Genomic DNA, 12,378 nt, shown 5'->3' with positions numbered 1-12,378 from the left:
TTATGTGAAGAGATTTAAGAAAAATGGCATTTTGACTCATCAAACTATTTGTCCAAAGTTGTACAAGCCAACTAGGAAACCTGATTAAATGGTGTTTTATGAAGATACAGTCTTTTTTAATTCTGGTATCTTTAGCTCTTTGAACAGAAACAGCAATCTTTGAATAGAAGAAAACATGACTGTGACTTAAAATTGTGATCATTGATAGGTAGTAAGTCATATTAATACTTATTAATTCAAGAGGTTCTATTTCTGTAGTGTTAAGTGTTATATCTCATCAGATCCTATCACAAACATGAAGCAGGTCCACCACGTCTCCCAGGTAAGCAGGTCACACTAGGTCAGTGTTCACATGGGAGACTTATGATGCATTCATGCTGCTGGGGAAAAAAAATACCTCCTAGCCACGCCATTTCCTGCACAGGAGTCAGTGAGTCACTGTTCCTTCTTACTCCAGGGATACTGAGCTGGTGGAGGAGGCACCTTTCAAGTGAGACAGAATTGGAGTCATGTCATTTTTAGTCATTACAAGTGCCACAGTGCTGCTTCTGCTCTTTGTCAGACAGAGAGGGACATGCTGCCCACGTCCTACCTGTAGTAAAGCAGCGTGGAATTTGGCACCTGTTGGAAGCTCTTGGGTAGTGCCCCTGCTCTCATGTAGCATTGACACATGCTGAACACAAGGTGTTTGGGTAGTCTAGAGAGGAAAAAAAATAGCAGCACCTGAAACCTAATCAAATTTCCATGTGTTTGGGAGGACAGCTGTGGTTTGGGGGCTTCTTTTTTTAACTGATAACCTTAGTTTATTCAGTCATGTGAAACTGAAAAGGCTTACCTGGAAAGAATTTGAAAAGTTAAAACCATGTGTCTCAAAGTCTCAGGAGTTGCAGGTTAAATAAACGGAATTCCAACCATTTTAATTACTGAATTCTTAATTATGCATTTGCCAACCAATCTAAAGATTTTTCCTTTTTTTCTTCTTCTTTTTTTGTTTTTTAATTTTCAAAGTAGCATAATAGCTGCACTCTGATTCCTTCATATAGTCTCCTGGTTTTGCAGATCATCTTTCTTTTCTCAGCTCCTCTGCTAGGAGACAGCCACAGCCCTTCATACCTTCATCCTGAGCCCTCATGCTGCAACTGTATCTTGGTTGAGGCTGTTGGCCTATGCAGTATACACAGTGTGAGTGTATTAAAATAGCAATAGTAGCAGAAATGTGGCCAGACCTGTTCCATCTTAGTAGATGGAGCCTTGCAAAATAGTCACAGATTCAGGAAGAAAGAGCCTAAGTTGCTAAGGAGGGTTTCTCAAATAAATCTTTCTGTTGAAAAGAAACACTTGTTATTAACTCTGACTTTTGTCTTGTATGACTTAACCCACTCACTTTTGTTCCCTGTGATTTATTTAATCTCACTTCATCAGTTGGTTAGGTAGAGGCTTGCTAGTGTATCCTTGCAATCTTAGGTTGCTCCACACTTGTCCTGTTAATAAATTGGGTGATTTACATCCATGCTGCCAAAAAAACGTGGAATTATTTATAAATCTGAGAAAATAAAACCTTCTATTTCCTTCTTTGCTCTTGAAGGCCTATTTTAAAATATGCTAGGCTTTTAAATCTAAGCAAATAGCTTTGGTTGTTTCAGAATTGATTAGGATTTGAAGTTCTGCTGGAAGTGCAATTATTTTTAATCAATAGGATATAGGTACACCAGTGTTGGGACAGTTCTTCAGATGTGCTCTCCTGCACTCTCTTTCACCTAACACCTTCACACATCTTAGAGATTGCTTTCTGTGAAAAGTAGTTATTGGGACTTCGTTGGCCCTAATAAGCTTTGAATGAATTTGTCATTTTATTCTTTTAGTTTCAGCTAAAATGTGTTCAGTGTGCAAACCTGAAAATGATATATAATGTATTTATTGTCAGCTAATTCAGAGCATATTTGCCCTGGATAGCAAGTGGTTAAAGTGTGAGGGTAGTCACCTTTCCCTTGCACATAACTGCAGTTCTGAATTTGAATACAACTTTCCATAGATATTCACTTACCTCCTTCTGCTTTCTGTAGCAAATTCATTGTATGAGTGTGTGAAAATGCTATGATAGGGCATGGGAAACAATACAGATGTATCTGTAATGTGATGCATTTCAAAATTCATACGGAATTTCATTCTTATTTTGCAGTATCAATTCAAATGACTGGGAAAAAACATAAAGCCCAGAGTAATGTCCCTCACTCTGTAGAATTCAGAGTGTACAGATCACATACGCTTCATGTCCAGTTTATACATATGAAGTAAATACTGTAAATGTAAGCAATATAAACATACATATATGGGGGGTTGGGGGTTGGACCCAATGATGTCTCAAGGTCCCTTCCAACCCCTATGATTCTATGATATATGTATGTTTGCATCCATACTCCTTTCCTTTCCATGGAATACAGATAGAGAATGTGGATTTTTGGTTGCCGGCACTTACAAAGTACTTAGTTACAAGCCACTGTCTCTTGCATTTATATAGATTTTTTTTCCCCTTTATCTATCAGGTTCTTACAAAGAATGTAGGTAAAGGTTGCTATTACCATTTTACAATTGTGAGAAAGAAAACTGTTTGGTGTAGTGCCTCGGCAAAGCTGATGAAGAAAACACATTTATCTATATATTTTATAGGAAAACTTACCTACATTGAAAGAAGTTGCATATATCCCATTTGGAATACATGAATGTACTTTATGATGTATTGCTTTGATTTCATCATTTCACTTTGCAAATCGAATAGCTGTTCTGTGTCTGGCATCTTCTTAAAGCTAGTGCTCAGTGTGTGGGCGTGCCTCCTTTGAGTGTCACTCGGGTAACTATTAGATTTTATGAAACAAAGAGAAAAGAGGCAAAGTGTGAAGGAAAATGTTTGTTCCGTTTCCCTGAACCTGCACTCGTCTGAAACAAGCTGCTAACATGGATACCATGAACAGTGCAGGTCTCAAGGGGATGACTCTGGGGAGTGTGTTTCTCTGTAGCCTTTAGGGGCAACGAGTTGGCTTCCCCAAGGCTGACCCTAGTTAATACCTCTCATCCCGACCACAACACGTACGGTTGCGGTTTGTTGGCCCCACTTCACTGAAAGAGCGAGGTGCTTTCGACTTCATTGGGGAAATCCCGATGCTGTTGGAATAAAGAAGAGTTTTGAGGTGGATTTCTCTGGGGCCAGAATTTCACACTTTGACGTGGTGCTCTGAATAACGTTTGTCTGTGTTAGGAAATCTGAGTTGCCAATGTGGAGCTCCAGGATTTTGGACTGAGAGCTGCTGCAAGGTCTACATCTGATTTTAAAGCTGAGCATAGCCAGATATAAAGAAATAATTACCTTAGAGTTCAAACAGTAGGCTATATTGTGGGGAAATCAATTAAATCAGTTCACTCTGTGCCTCTGAAATGAGATATCATTATGTTCAAATCTAAGAGGAAACAGCCGTACCACCTACTATGCCAAAGCCTTTTTTTAAACTCGTCCTAATCTCAGCTTCCTGCTTTATCATCCTACTGCTATTCCTTCGCCTGCCAGAGACCCGTGAGTCTCTGGGAACTCATTTATAGTACCGCTTCTGTGGCCTCTCCTGAACTCATTTATAGTATTTGCTCCTGTAGCTTCTCTCATACGTCTGTTATTCTTTGTGTGAAGTAGCTCCTCTTTTATTTCAATCATTCCAGAAAATTCAGGGGGGAGGAGGGGGGGAATGGAGCGGAGAAAGAACACCTTTTGTTTTACTGTGCTGTTTTACCATTCACCTTATTTGTATTTTTTTTCTCAGAAAACCAAAAGGGATGTAAATAACTTTGATCAAGACTTTACACGAGAAGAACCAGTATTAACGCTAGTGGATGAGACAATTATAAAACAAATCAATCAGGAAGAATTTAAAGGGTTCTCTTATTTTGGAGAAGAGCTACTGCCATAGACAACGTTAGGCTGACAGATGAATGATGCTGCAAGAAGTGATTCTGAAGAAATCGTCAAATTACTGAGACTCAGTAGATCAAGAACTACTTCTCTTACCCTGAGCCCATATCCCTAATTAAAGTATATATTTATTGTTTTTCCTTTAATCTTCTGACCTGAAAGCACTCTTAATTTCTGTCTCACAAAGCAATGCAAAATAATTTTGTATCAGCAATTGTAGATGTAACACACTGCCGTATATTTGCAACTTTTCTTTTATTCCTAAGATCTCTCCAGAGGATAAAATTGCATCTTTTCCATGGAAAATGAAGCCGTGCTGTTAAAAGTGATTTAGCAGATCACGTGCTGCAATTGTCATATGTGTTTAAGCTAAGAAGGTAGAGAATTCTTTCTTCTGCACTGGTAGTTACGGCAAGATCTGCACTCAGATGTGGGACAAATGCAAGTGATGTGCTGCCCTGTGGTAAGCAAAGAAGTCTGCCTTCATCAAGGTGTAATCCTCAGTTATGAATTTATTGTGGTGAGGTACAAAGTTAAAAGCTATCCAGAAAAAGAAGCACATCAATTAAGGCTTTCAATGAAGTTCCTCATACAATTTGTTGAAAACTCTTAGGAATAAGAAGAGTCACAAAGGTAACTTCAATTTTATTTAAAGAGATAGATACTATATGGATAGTTATTAAAGGGCTAAAGAATAAAAAGCCTATAGTACTTTAACAGAGCTATATATAGGCATTCAACAGTTTTTCAGGCAATTGGGTGTACTATCCATGTTACCAAATTTAATAGCCATTTAAATGAACCATTAATGTGATGGCAAGCTTGCAAATGTTTACAGTTAATTTTAGAGAAAAAATTAATTATAAACATTGTACATTTGCCTTTTCCATTGTAGCTAAGTTGATAAATAATTGTTATTTATATTTATTTTCTCAGCAGTGTGTTACTTTTGCACACTTTTACAAAACCATAATACTACTGTGTTTGTTGTTTTTTATGTTTAAAATCTGAAGAGAAATCTGCTTCTAGAAGACACAAAATAAGGCTACACGTGCATTATGTGGAAGTGTGTTAAAAACTGAAGATCAAACATTCACAAACTGACATTACTGAAAGTTGTAAATTGAATTTTTTTGTGTATGAATTGAAATGGTAACTCATGTGGACAATATTACTAATGTGAAGTTACCTCCTGTAGATACGCTAACAGTGTTATGTACTTATATTTCCAGGAGTACCCTGTGGTTTGGTTTTGTTTGGGTTTGTTTTTTCTCCTTATTTTTCTTTTTTTTTTTATTGTGTACATGTATCGCTGAGGTCATTTTATTATCTATTTTACTGGACTGAGTGAGCGGTCTTTGGAATCCATTTTAATTGTTGCACATGGATTTCCAGCTGCACAAAAATATATATACTTGTGATTGGCAAAGTGGCACTAAAGAAGCTTTTTTGCCTTTTGTACAGGTGAGATTTTGTATATAGTGTTTGCTGCAAGGCCTGTGGAATTCATTGAATATAGAGGTATCAACTGCTGCATGTTCAGGCATACTTATTAAAATGTTAGTCTATGAAAGAATAATTATAATAATGTCCATGTGCAATACTCTTGTATGTGTATTGGTTCAAGTTCCTGTCAGAGAGATGAGGTTTTTGTTATAAAAGATGTAGACATATATTAAGCTATACTAAATCTCTTGTATAGTTCTCTTCAACTCTATTATGACATGATAGAGCTCAGAAAGAGAAAGGAATGTTACAAATCGTGGTGGACAAAGTGTGAATCATTGGCTTTAAGAGATAATCTCGGTCTCAAGCAGATGAGTTAGTTTGTGTCAGTTTTGCGTCTGGCTGCTCATAGCCTGTTACTGATGACAACATTCAGTTCCATTTTGTTTTGTTTTTAAAACTCAGGTGTAATTATTATATATATTCTTATGATGATTTCAAAATATTAAATATTATGGTATATCAATTAATGTGTTGTCTGGCCTACAGGTGTAATAATGGATCAAGCCTTTAGTTTAATTTAATTTATCTTCAGTAATCTTTTGTACTGGGAAAAGACTAGCTTCTGGAGCTGAGTACCAGCACAGAAACATCTTAATGATTGCATCATCTCAATGTTTAAATTTCTTTCTCTTTTAGAAATATATTGTAGAACTGCCCATCGATTTGTGTCTCGCCACTGGCTCTGTTTATTTCTCATCATGGTTAGCTTTTGACATCCAGGCAAGAACTGATCACAATGCTAAAGCGTTCTTTTCCATAGGTGAGTAGACTGGCTAGGAAGAGAAGTTACCGGATAGTGCGCTGCTGTTGGTACAACAAGAGGCCTTTACACAAAACTCTGAGCGTTTATTTTGAAGGAATAAAAGCGTCCCATAAAGCTTTTGTAAGCAAGATCTGTAGTCTGCACTCCCGTTTCTAACGTGAAGACACTTAGCGAGTGTTTGTCTTTCAAGAGGCCTCAGCACCCACAACGTTTGGTAGGAAGCTAAGAGAAAAATGAAGGAGATAAAAAACTCTTGCATGGGCAGGTATTTCTTCGATATACATAGATAGATCCTCTGCATTGGGTTTACATCAGAAGGTTTGTCTGTTACCTTGAACATTTTTTAAAGACAATTCTTAAAAATGGACATTCTGTTACATTTCTGCCTGTTCTGTAAAATCTTTCCCGTTCCTTCTTTGTAAAATGAGTGCAAAATGCCAAAAAGATTATTAATAATAATAATAATTATAAAGAATCCATTGTTTCTTGTTTTTCCTCCCAAATAGACTTTATTAAAAAATGGAAACATGTTTTTCTCCATAGGGTGAAAAATAATTCTCTCCAAAACAAGGCTTACAAATTACCTCTTTTTAAATTATGTGCAGAATAGTTCTGGCTAAATATAAAATGTATTCAGTTGGGGGGGTAGGGTTTTTTTTATTGTGAGGATTTATTTGTACAGAATTTTTTTCTTATGGATGTAATTTGAATCTCTTGCCATTCATTAGTGTTATTTCATCGTAAACATTATTACTGTGCCAAATGTACTGTATTCAAAAGGATGTGAATGTGTATTGTTTCGGAACCTAATAAATACAATGATGTTAAATCTTATTTTTTTTCCCAAAGTTTTCCTGAGTATTTCCTAATGAGGAAGAAAGAAAAATGAATGAAGGATGAATATTTTTCCTGTTACATGTTGTACAAAATACCGTGAGCTTGTCTTTTAGGAGTGGACATTTTGCAAAGGAAGGATTTGCTAACAAGAACCTCATCTGCAAAGCACTAAACACCCCAAAGGAAACACAGGTAACCGTGTGTAAACACTATTTATCTTGGGCAGTATGACATATACCTCAAAAACACCAAGCAGGTGGGTTAGTTTACAGACTTACCAACTACATAATGGTCACTGAGTACTGACTTAGCTAGCATTCTGCTTAGCTGTGTGGTTAAAACTCACTTCAGTTAGGGCACTTTGTGTACAAACATGTGAGACTGCTTTAGTCTTTAACTGGGTTGATTAGAGGGATTAATAGTATGCATAAGTTTAATTAGGGTCACAGAGCTTGTTAAATTATTTAACTTAATATGTCAGTGTGACATTGTCAGAAATATTTCAGTATTTCATCAGGTTTCAATTTGCTCCTTAAATACTTTCCAACTTTCATGGTCTAAAATTCTTCACTTCTGTTTCAGTAGATGAGCTATTGGCATGCTCTGGCAGTAATTCCAATTAACAATCTCCAGTTAGTGTGTACCTAGCTGGTACTAAATAGCTTTAAAAAATAGTTTGAAGCTTATGTTCTGTTTAAATTGCAACTTTTGTGCAACGCCCCCCCCCCCTTTTTTTTTTCCTTCATGCTCTATCTTCTCGAAGTCACTAAACATGTTTGGTGCCTACGAGCATATTCCAAATCTTGTGTGTTTACAGTACTAGCATAAGCTTTGTCACACAGATTTTACCAGTTAAACAACTGTGTAACACCTTGATTTTCTGGGTGCAACCTTAAAAGCACACAAAGAACTTAACTGTCATCTTACAAACAATAAGCATCACTGGTCTCCAAATACATCAATCCATACCATGTTTTCTTCTGTAGAGTTTTTATCCTTGCTGATTGACTGCAAAATTTGGAAACACACCGGTCTTTTGAAGAGGAATGAGGCACAGTCAGACTCACTGTCCATGCTGTAGATGTGGTCCTAAAAGTTTCAGGGAGAGAGCCTCAGCATGTATCTTGTCTGTCTGCTTCTGTGGCCTTCTACACAGCAGATGTTAGATCACCTGACAATCAAAAATGTTTTTAGCCTCCTAGTAATCTGGTCAGGCACATGAGCAAATCAATATGATAAGCACCTAAACAAACTGATTAAAATTAGAATAATTATCCAACAGTGAGTTGAAGTGTTGAATAGGTTGATGTATCCTAACTCGAAGAAGCTCCAGAAGGTCAGTTTGTGTCTTCATCTATATGTACTTTTTGAGCAGAATATTTTTTTAACTAAAAACACACGGGATGAACTTGTCTTATCCCAGACATGAGGAAAAAATCAAGAACAAGTTAGATCAGAGTAGCCCTCTGCTAGGAACAAGAAAATTTTCATCCGAGTAATGCAAATAAGGTATTCGTATAATCAAAAGAAGGTGTGAGCAGCCATATTGGGTTAAACCACACATCGTTCAGGTCAGGTACTGGTCAGCAATGGTCAGCAGAACTGCTCAGCTTTGATTGTAGCTATAGCAGTATAAAAGTACAAAAAAATAGAACACACCTCAGGAAAAATCTGAGAACAAGGAAGCATGGGATGGTATTCTACATGCAACTGTTTGACTCCATGATATTAAGTAGTAGATTGCCTGGTCATTATTATATTTCATATCTCTGAATGAACTTCTATTGATTCATCCATTTTGGAACAATGTCAACTTCAGGTGTGCAAAACATTCTGTGGGAAACAGCTACACACCTAGTCATTATGTTAAAAATTATCTCCTTTCATTTATTCTGATCCCATCACAATTCCATTTTATGTTGCCTGGTCTTTCTTTGAAAGAGGATAAATAATCATTTGCTATTCACCTTTGTCATGCCACTCAGAATTTTATAGGTCACTGATACATCCTTCCTCAGTTCTTTTTCAGACTGAAAAGTCTTCCCCTGTCTGTGAAAAGGCCGCATAAAGACATGTCCCATATTTTTGGTCATCTATGCCAAGTTTCTCTGATCTTTTTCTAGTCCTACTGTATCCCTATTGAAGACAGGGAGCAGAACTGATGTGCAGTATTCAGTATGTGGATGCAACACGGGTTATTACGATCACTAGTGTGCTCTGGTTTGTTTTCTGTTACATTTTTATATCTCTCTCTCTTAATCCAAGGTTGTTCTCAATTATTTCACAGGCCTTCCTAGATTAATATCAGTTATAATTCTAATGTGCATGCTTTCTATTAGATTCTCCAGTCATAATGAAAATAGGTTCTGTCCAGGACATAATTAAAATAGGTTAAATAGAAGTTTAACCAGTACAAAATGCTGCCTGGGTGCAGGCTCCCATTTTTAGTAGTAAACCTTTGATGGTTACATTCTTGGTTTTCCTGTTGCTTTCATGCCTCCTAGAGTTAGGTTTAGACTGTCTTTTCCCCTACCTTGCTCATTAGAACATTGTGTGCAACAAAGATTTTTCTAAAGTCAAGATACAGAATATGTTCTACGCCTCTCCTATCAATACAGGCTCTTACTGTGTTCCTGAATATCCCTCTTTTGTTAGCTACAATGAAGAGGAGAAAGATAAAGGTTTTCTTAGCACATTGGGAAAATGTATATATGTGCCAAAATAGTTTCCACTCCACTTTTCCTCTTACCTCATCATTGCTGTGGAAGCAGAAGATAAGAGCAGCAGCCTGAGGTGGAACACAAGCTGCCACTATAAATATTGTGAAATGATTATGCAAGACTGTCCAAAATTTGGAAGGGCATTAAAAAGCCTTCATGTTTGTACACAGATGTTTAATCCTTGGAAAAAAATCAGTCAGAAAGAAAGTCATTGACCTGGAGTCTACTGCTGATTTGGGCACTGGATTGAGAACTGAATTGAGTATCGCGTACACTTGTCATCACCATCCAATGCTACTGGTTTGATTTAGTGTCTTATATAGCACAGGAGGTACAACGAAGATAAGACTAAATCTGCTAGTAAGAGCAAGAGTCAGTGCCAGGTTAATGCTTGTCCGTGCCAATGTACATCCTCATTTCTCTAAGCCTATTAAGACAAAACACTGCCCAAAGGTGCCTTGCATCCAGGATCAGCGCTGCAAGGGGGAAAGTAAAGAACAGGAGTCCTTCTTTTGGCATACACAAGCTGTTAGGTTAGTTTGGTCACCTTACATAGCTGTAACCTCAAAAGCCTTTTAAGAGTAGGCCAGATATTCCTTGAGTGACAATAAATACATCTCAGCTCCAATATGTCTATCAAATGGTGACTGTTACAGAGAGGGAGGGATTGAAATAGCAATGTGAAGAAGAGTGTCTAAATGTGAGAAATGCACTTGTTATTTGTGTTTTCATGTAGAAAAAGAGTACAGTTGCCTAAGCAGCCTCCTGTTTTCATTGACGTGAGTGGCATGGAGCTTGAGAATTCGAAATTGTACGAAGGGAGACATACTATTGCAGCCATTTTACAAATCAGCAAACAACCCAGGTGCTGTACTGATGAGTTGCTTTCTATTGTGTTAGCACTTCTGCTGACTTTATACTAGGAAAAGACCATGAGTGAAGCTAGTCAGCACTCTCACTATACTGGCGTTTCTGAGCACAGACTGTTTTCAAACCATGTTCTGCTGGTGTTCTCCTGTGAAAGGTCTTCATGGCTCCTTGGATTCCCCTTCATTCCTCTTTTCAGTTGCTAAGCCAAAAGACAGCCAAAAGTTATGTGCAATCAGATACAGTAGTTGATACATAAAGTTTTTTGGTTTTACAATAGGATAAGCTTTTTATTGAAACGTGGTCACACCCAGGCAAAGTTTAAGAACCTCTGTGTTCTAGGAAAGCTATTTACTCAGAGTCTTTGGTACATCAAAAAAGAACATTTTCTGTTGATTTTTGGTTAATGAGCAGTGAGAAGTAGGCAAAGATATAAGGCACATGGGGGCACATTTTTCTAAATAATGATGTGGTTGATTAAGGTGAGCAGATTGAGGGTCAAAGAGATTATGCAAATCTCACTTAGGTAAATGTTTATGTTAGGGTGGGGATCACTGTCCTGTTTAGAAGCCAATTTAAGACCTTTAAACTTTACTTGTTGGAATAACGTGGAGACATTTTTTTCTTTGACTAAATGATACGCTAATCCCTTGCATGCTAGTGTATTGCAACTGCACTCCTACTGTCCTTGTGTAAGGAACAGAAGCTGAGCTCCCTAGATGCTGAATTCTGCAATGATGAGACTTTTTCACAGTTTATGATGCTGCTCTACTGAAGTGCAGAGTTGAGTGAAATCCCTCAAACACCACCTCCTAACTGCTGAACTGAGGTCCTGGGTAACCCCAAGGTCAATCCTCCTTGAGTGCAGGAATCTCACTGAAAATCTGGTGTTCAAGAACAGATGTTTCTCCGTACTTTTCCAATCCCAGATACAGGGCCACCTTTTTAAGGGGCTGTCACCACCAAAGTGTATGTTTGATTACTCTGGAATACAGTCTAGGACGTGCAGAATTTCCCATTTAAAGCACCTCTGGTCATCGAGACAGCCTGCTAAAATCATCAGTGTGTTCAGCCCAACATATACGGGCCATAACGTGCTGATCCAAAGTCCGTGTTACAGGGACTCCCTTGTATAGGTAATTGCATAGTCATCTTGCACTACAGCGATTAGATTATTGTGACCCTGCCTGCCATTGCACATCACCATTGCTGCCTTGGTTAGGCAACAGCTGGACACGTATTGACTTCAGTGGGATAAGAAATGGAAAACTCTGCAGATCAGCATTATTCTGACAAGTTGAAGGGCTACAAAAGCAGCATTAAACCATCAGTCTTTAATACCACCAGAGAAATCTCCTTCCTTCAGGAGTCAACTTACATGCAACATCCTCTCAGTAGATCCCTGCTTGAAAGCCTGTGGAGTATCAGCCGTTAGCCTTCTGAGGGGCCCATGAGAGGCCCATACCAAGTGGTGAACCGTCAGGATGCTCATCTCAGTCGCATTATCATTTTTCTCATTTTCTTTGCTCAGGGATAAAAGTGACACACCACAGGAGCATTTTGCAGTGGGATAATACATGCTGCCAGCGTGTATTTGGTTGACACACTGAGAGAGTTTTACTGATGGCTTTGTTCTTGTTAATATTCCTGCCTGTGTTGGGAGAAAAGTCTGGGTGATGAAGAGGAGTGGGGAGTATTAATTTTCATTTACTGAGCTGTCTAACAAT

At 37.9% G+C, this 12,378-nt stretch overlaps 1 protein-coding gene across 1 annotated transcript in view; it reads left to right on the top strand.

The window, feature by feature from the left end:
- PRKCE (protein kinase C epsilon) overlaps positions 1–3,953 on the top strand; it is a gene marked incomplete at its 3' end in the record, with an annotated part of 287,241 nt that extends 283,288 nt beyond the window's left edge. The window contains exon 15 of the mRNA XM_084261984.1: positions 3,807–3,953. Within this exon, the coding sequence (XP_084118110.1) occupies positions 3,807–3,953 (147 nt within the window). The remainder of the gene's footprint in view (positions 1–3,806) is intronic.
- Between the last annotated feature and the right edge of the window lie 8,425 nt (positions 3,954–12,378).

This window comes from Gallinula chloropus (genome assembly GCF_964237585.1).
Source record: "Gallinula chloropus genome assembly, chromosome: 3".
Taxonomy (NCBI): Eukaryota; Metazoa; Chordata; class Aves; order Gruiformes; family Rallidae; genus Gallinula; species Gallinula chloropus.
Note: the sequence above shows the minus strand (reverse complement) of the source record. Positions and strands in the feature narration are given on the sequence as shown.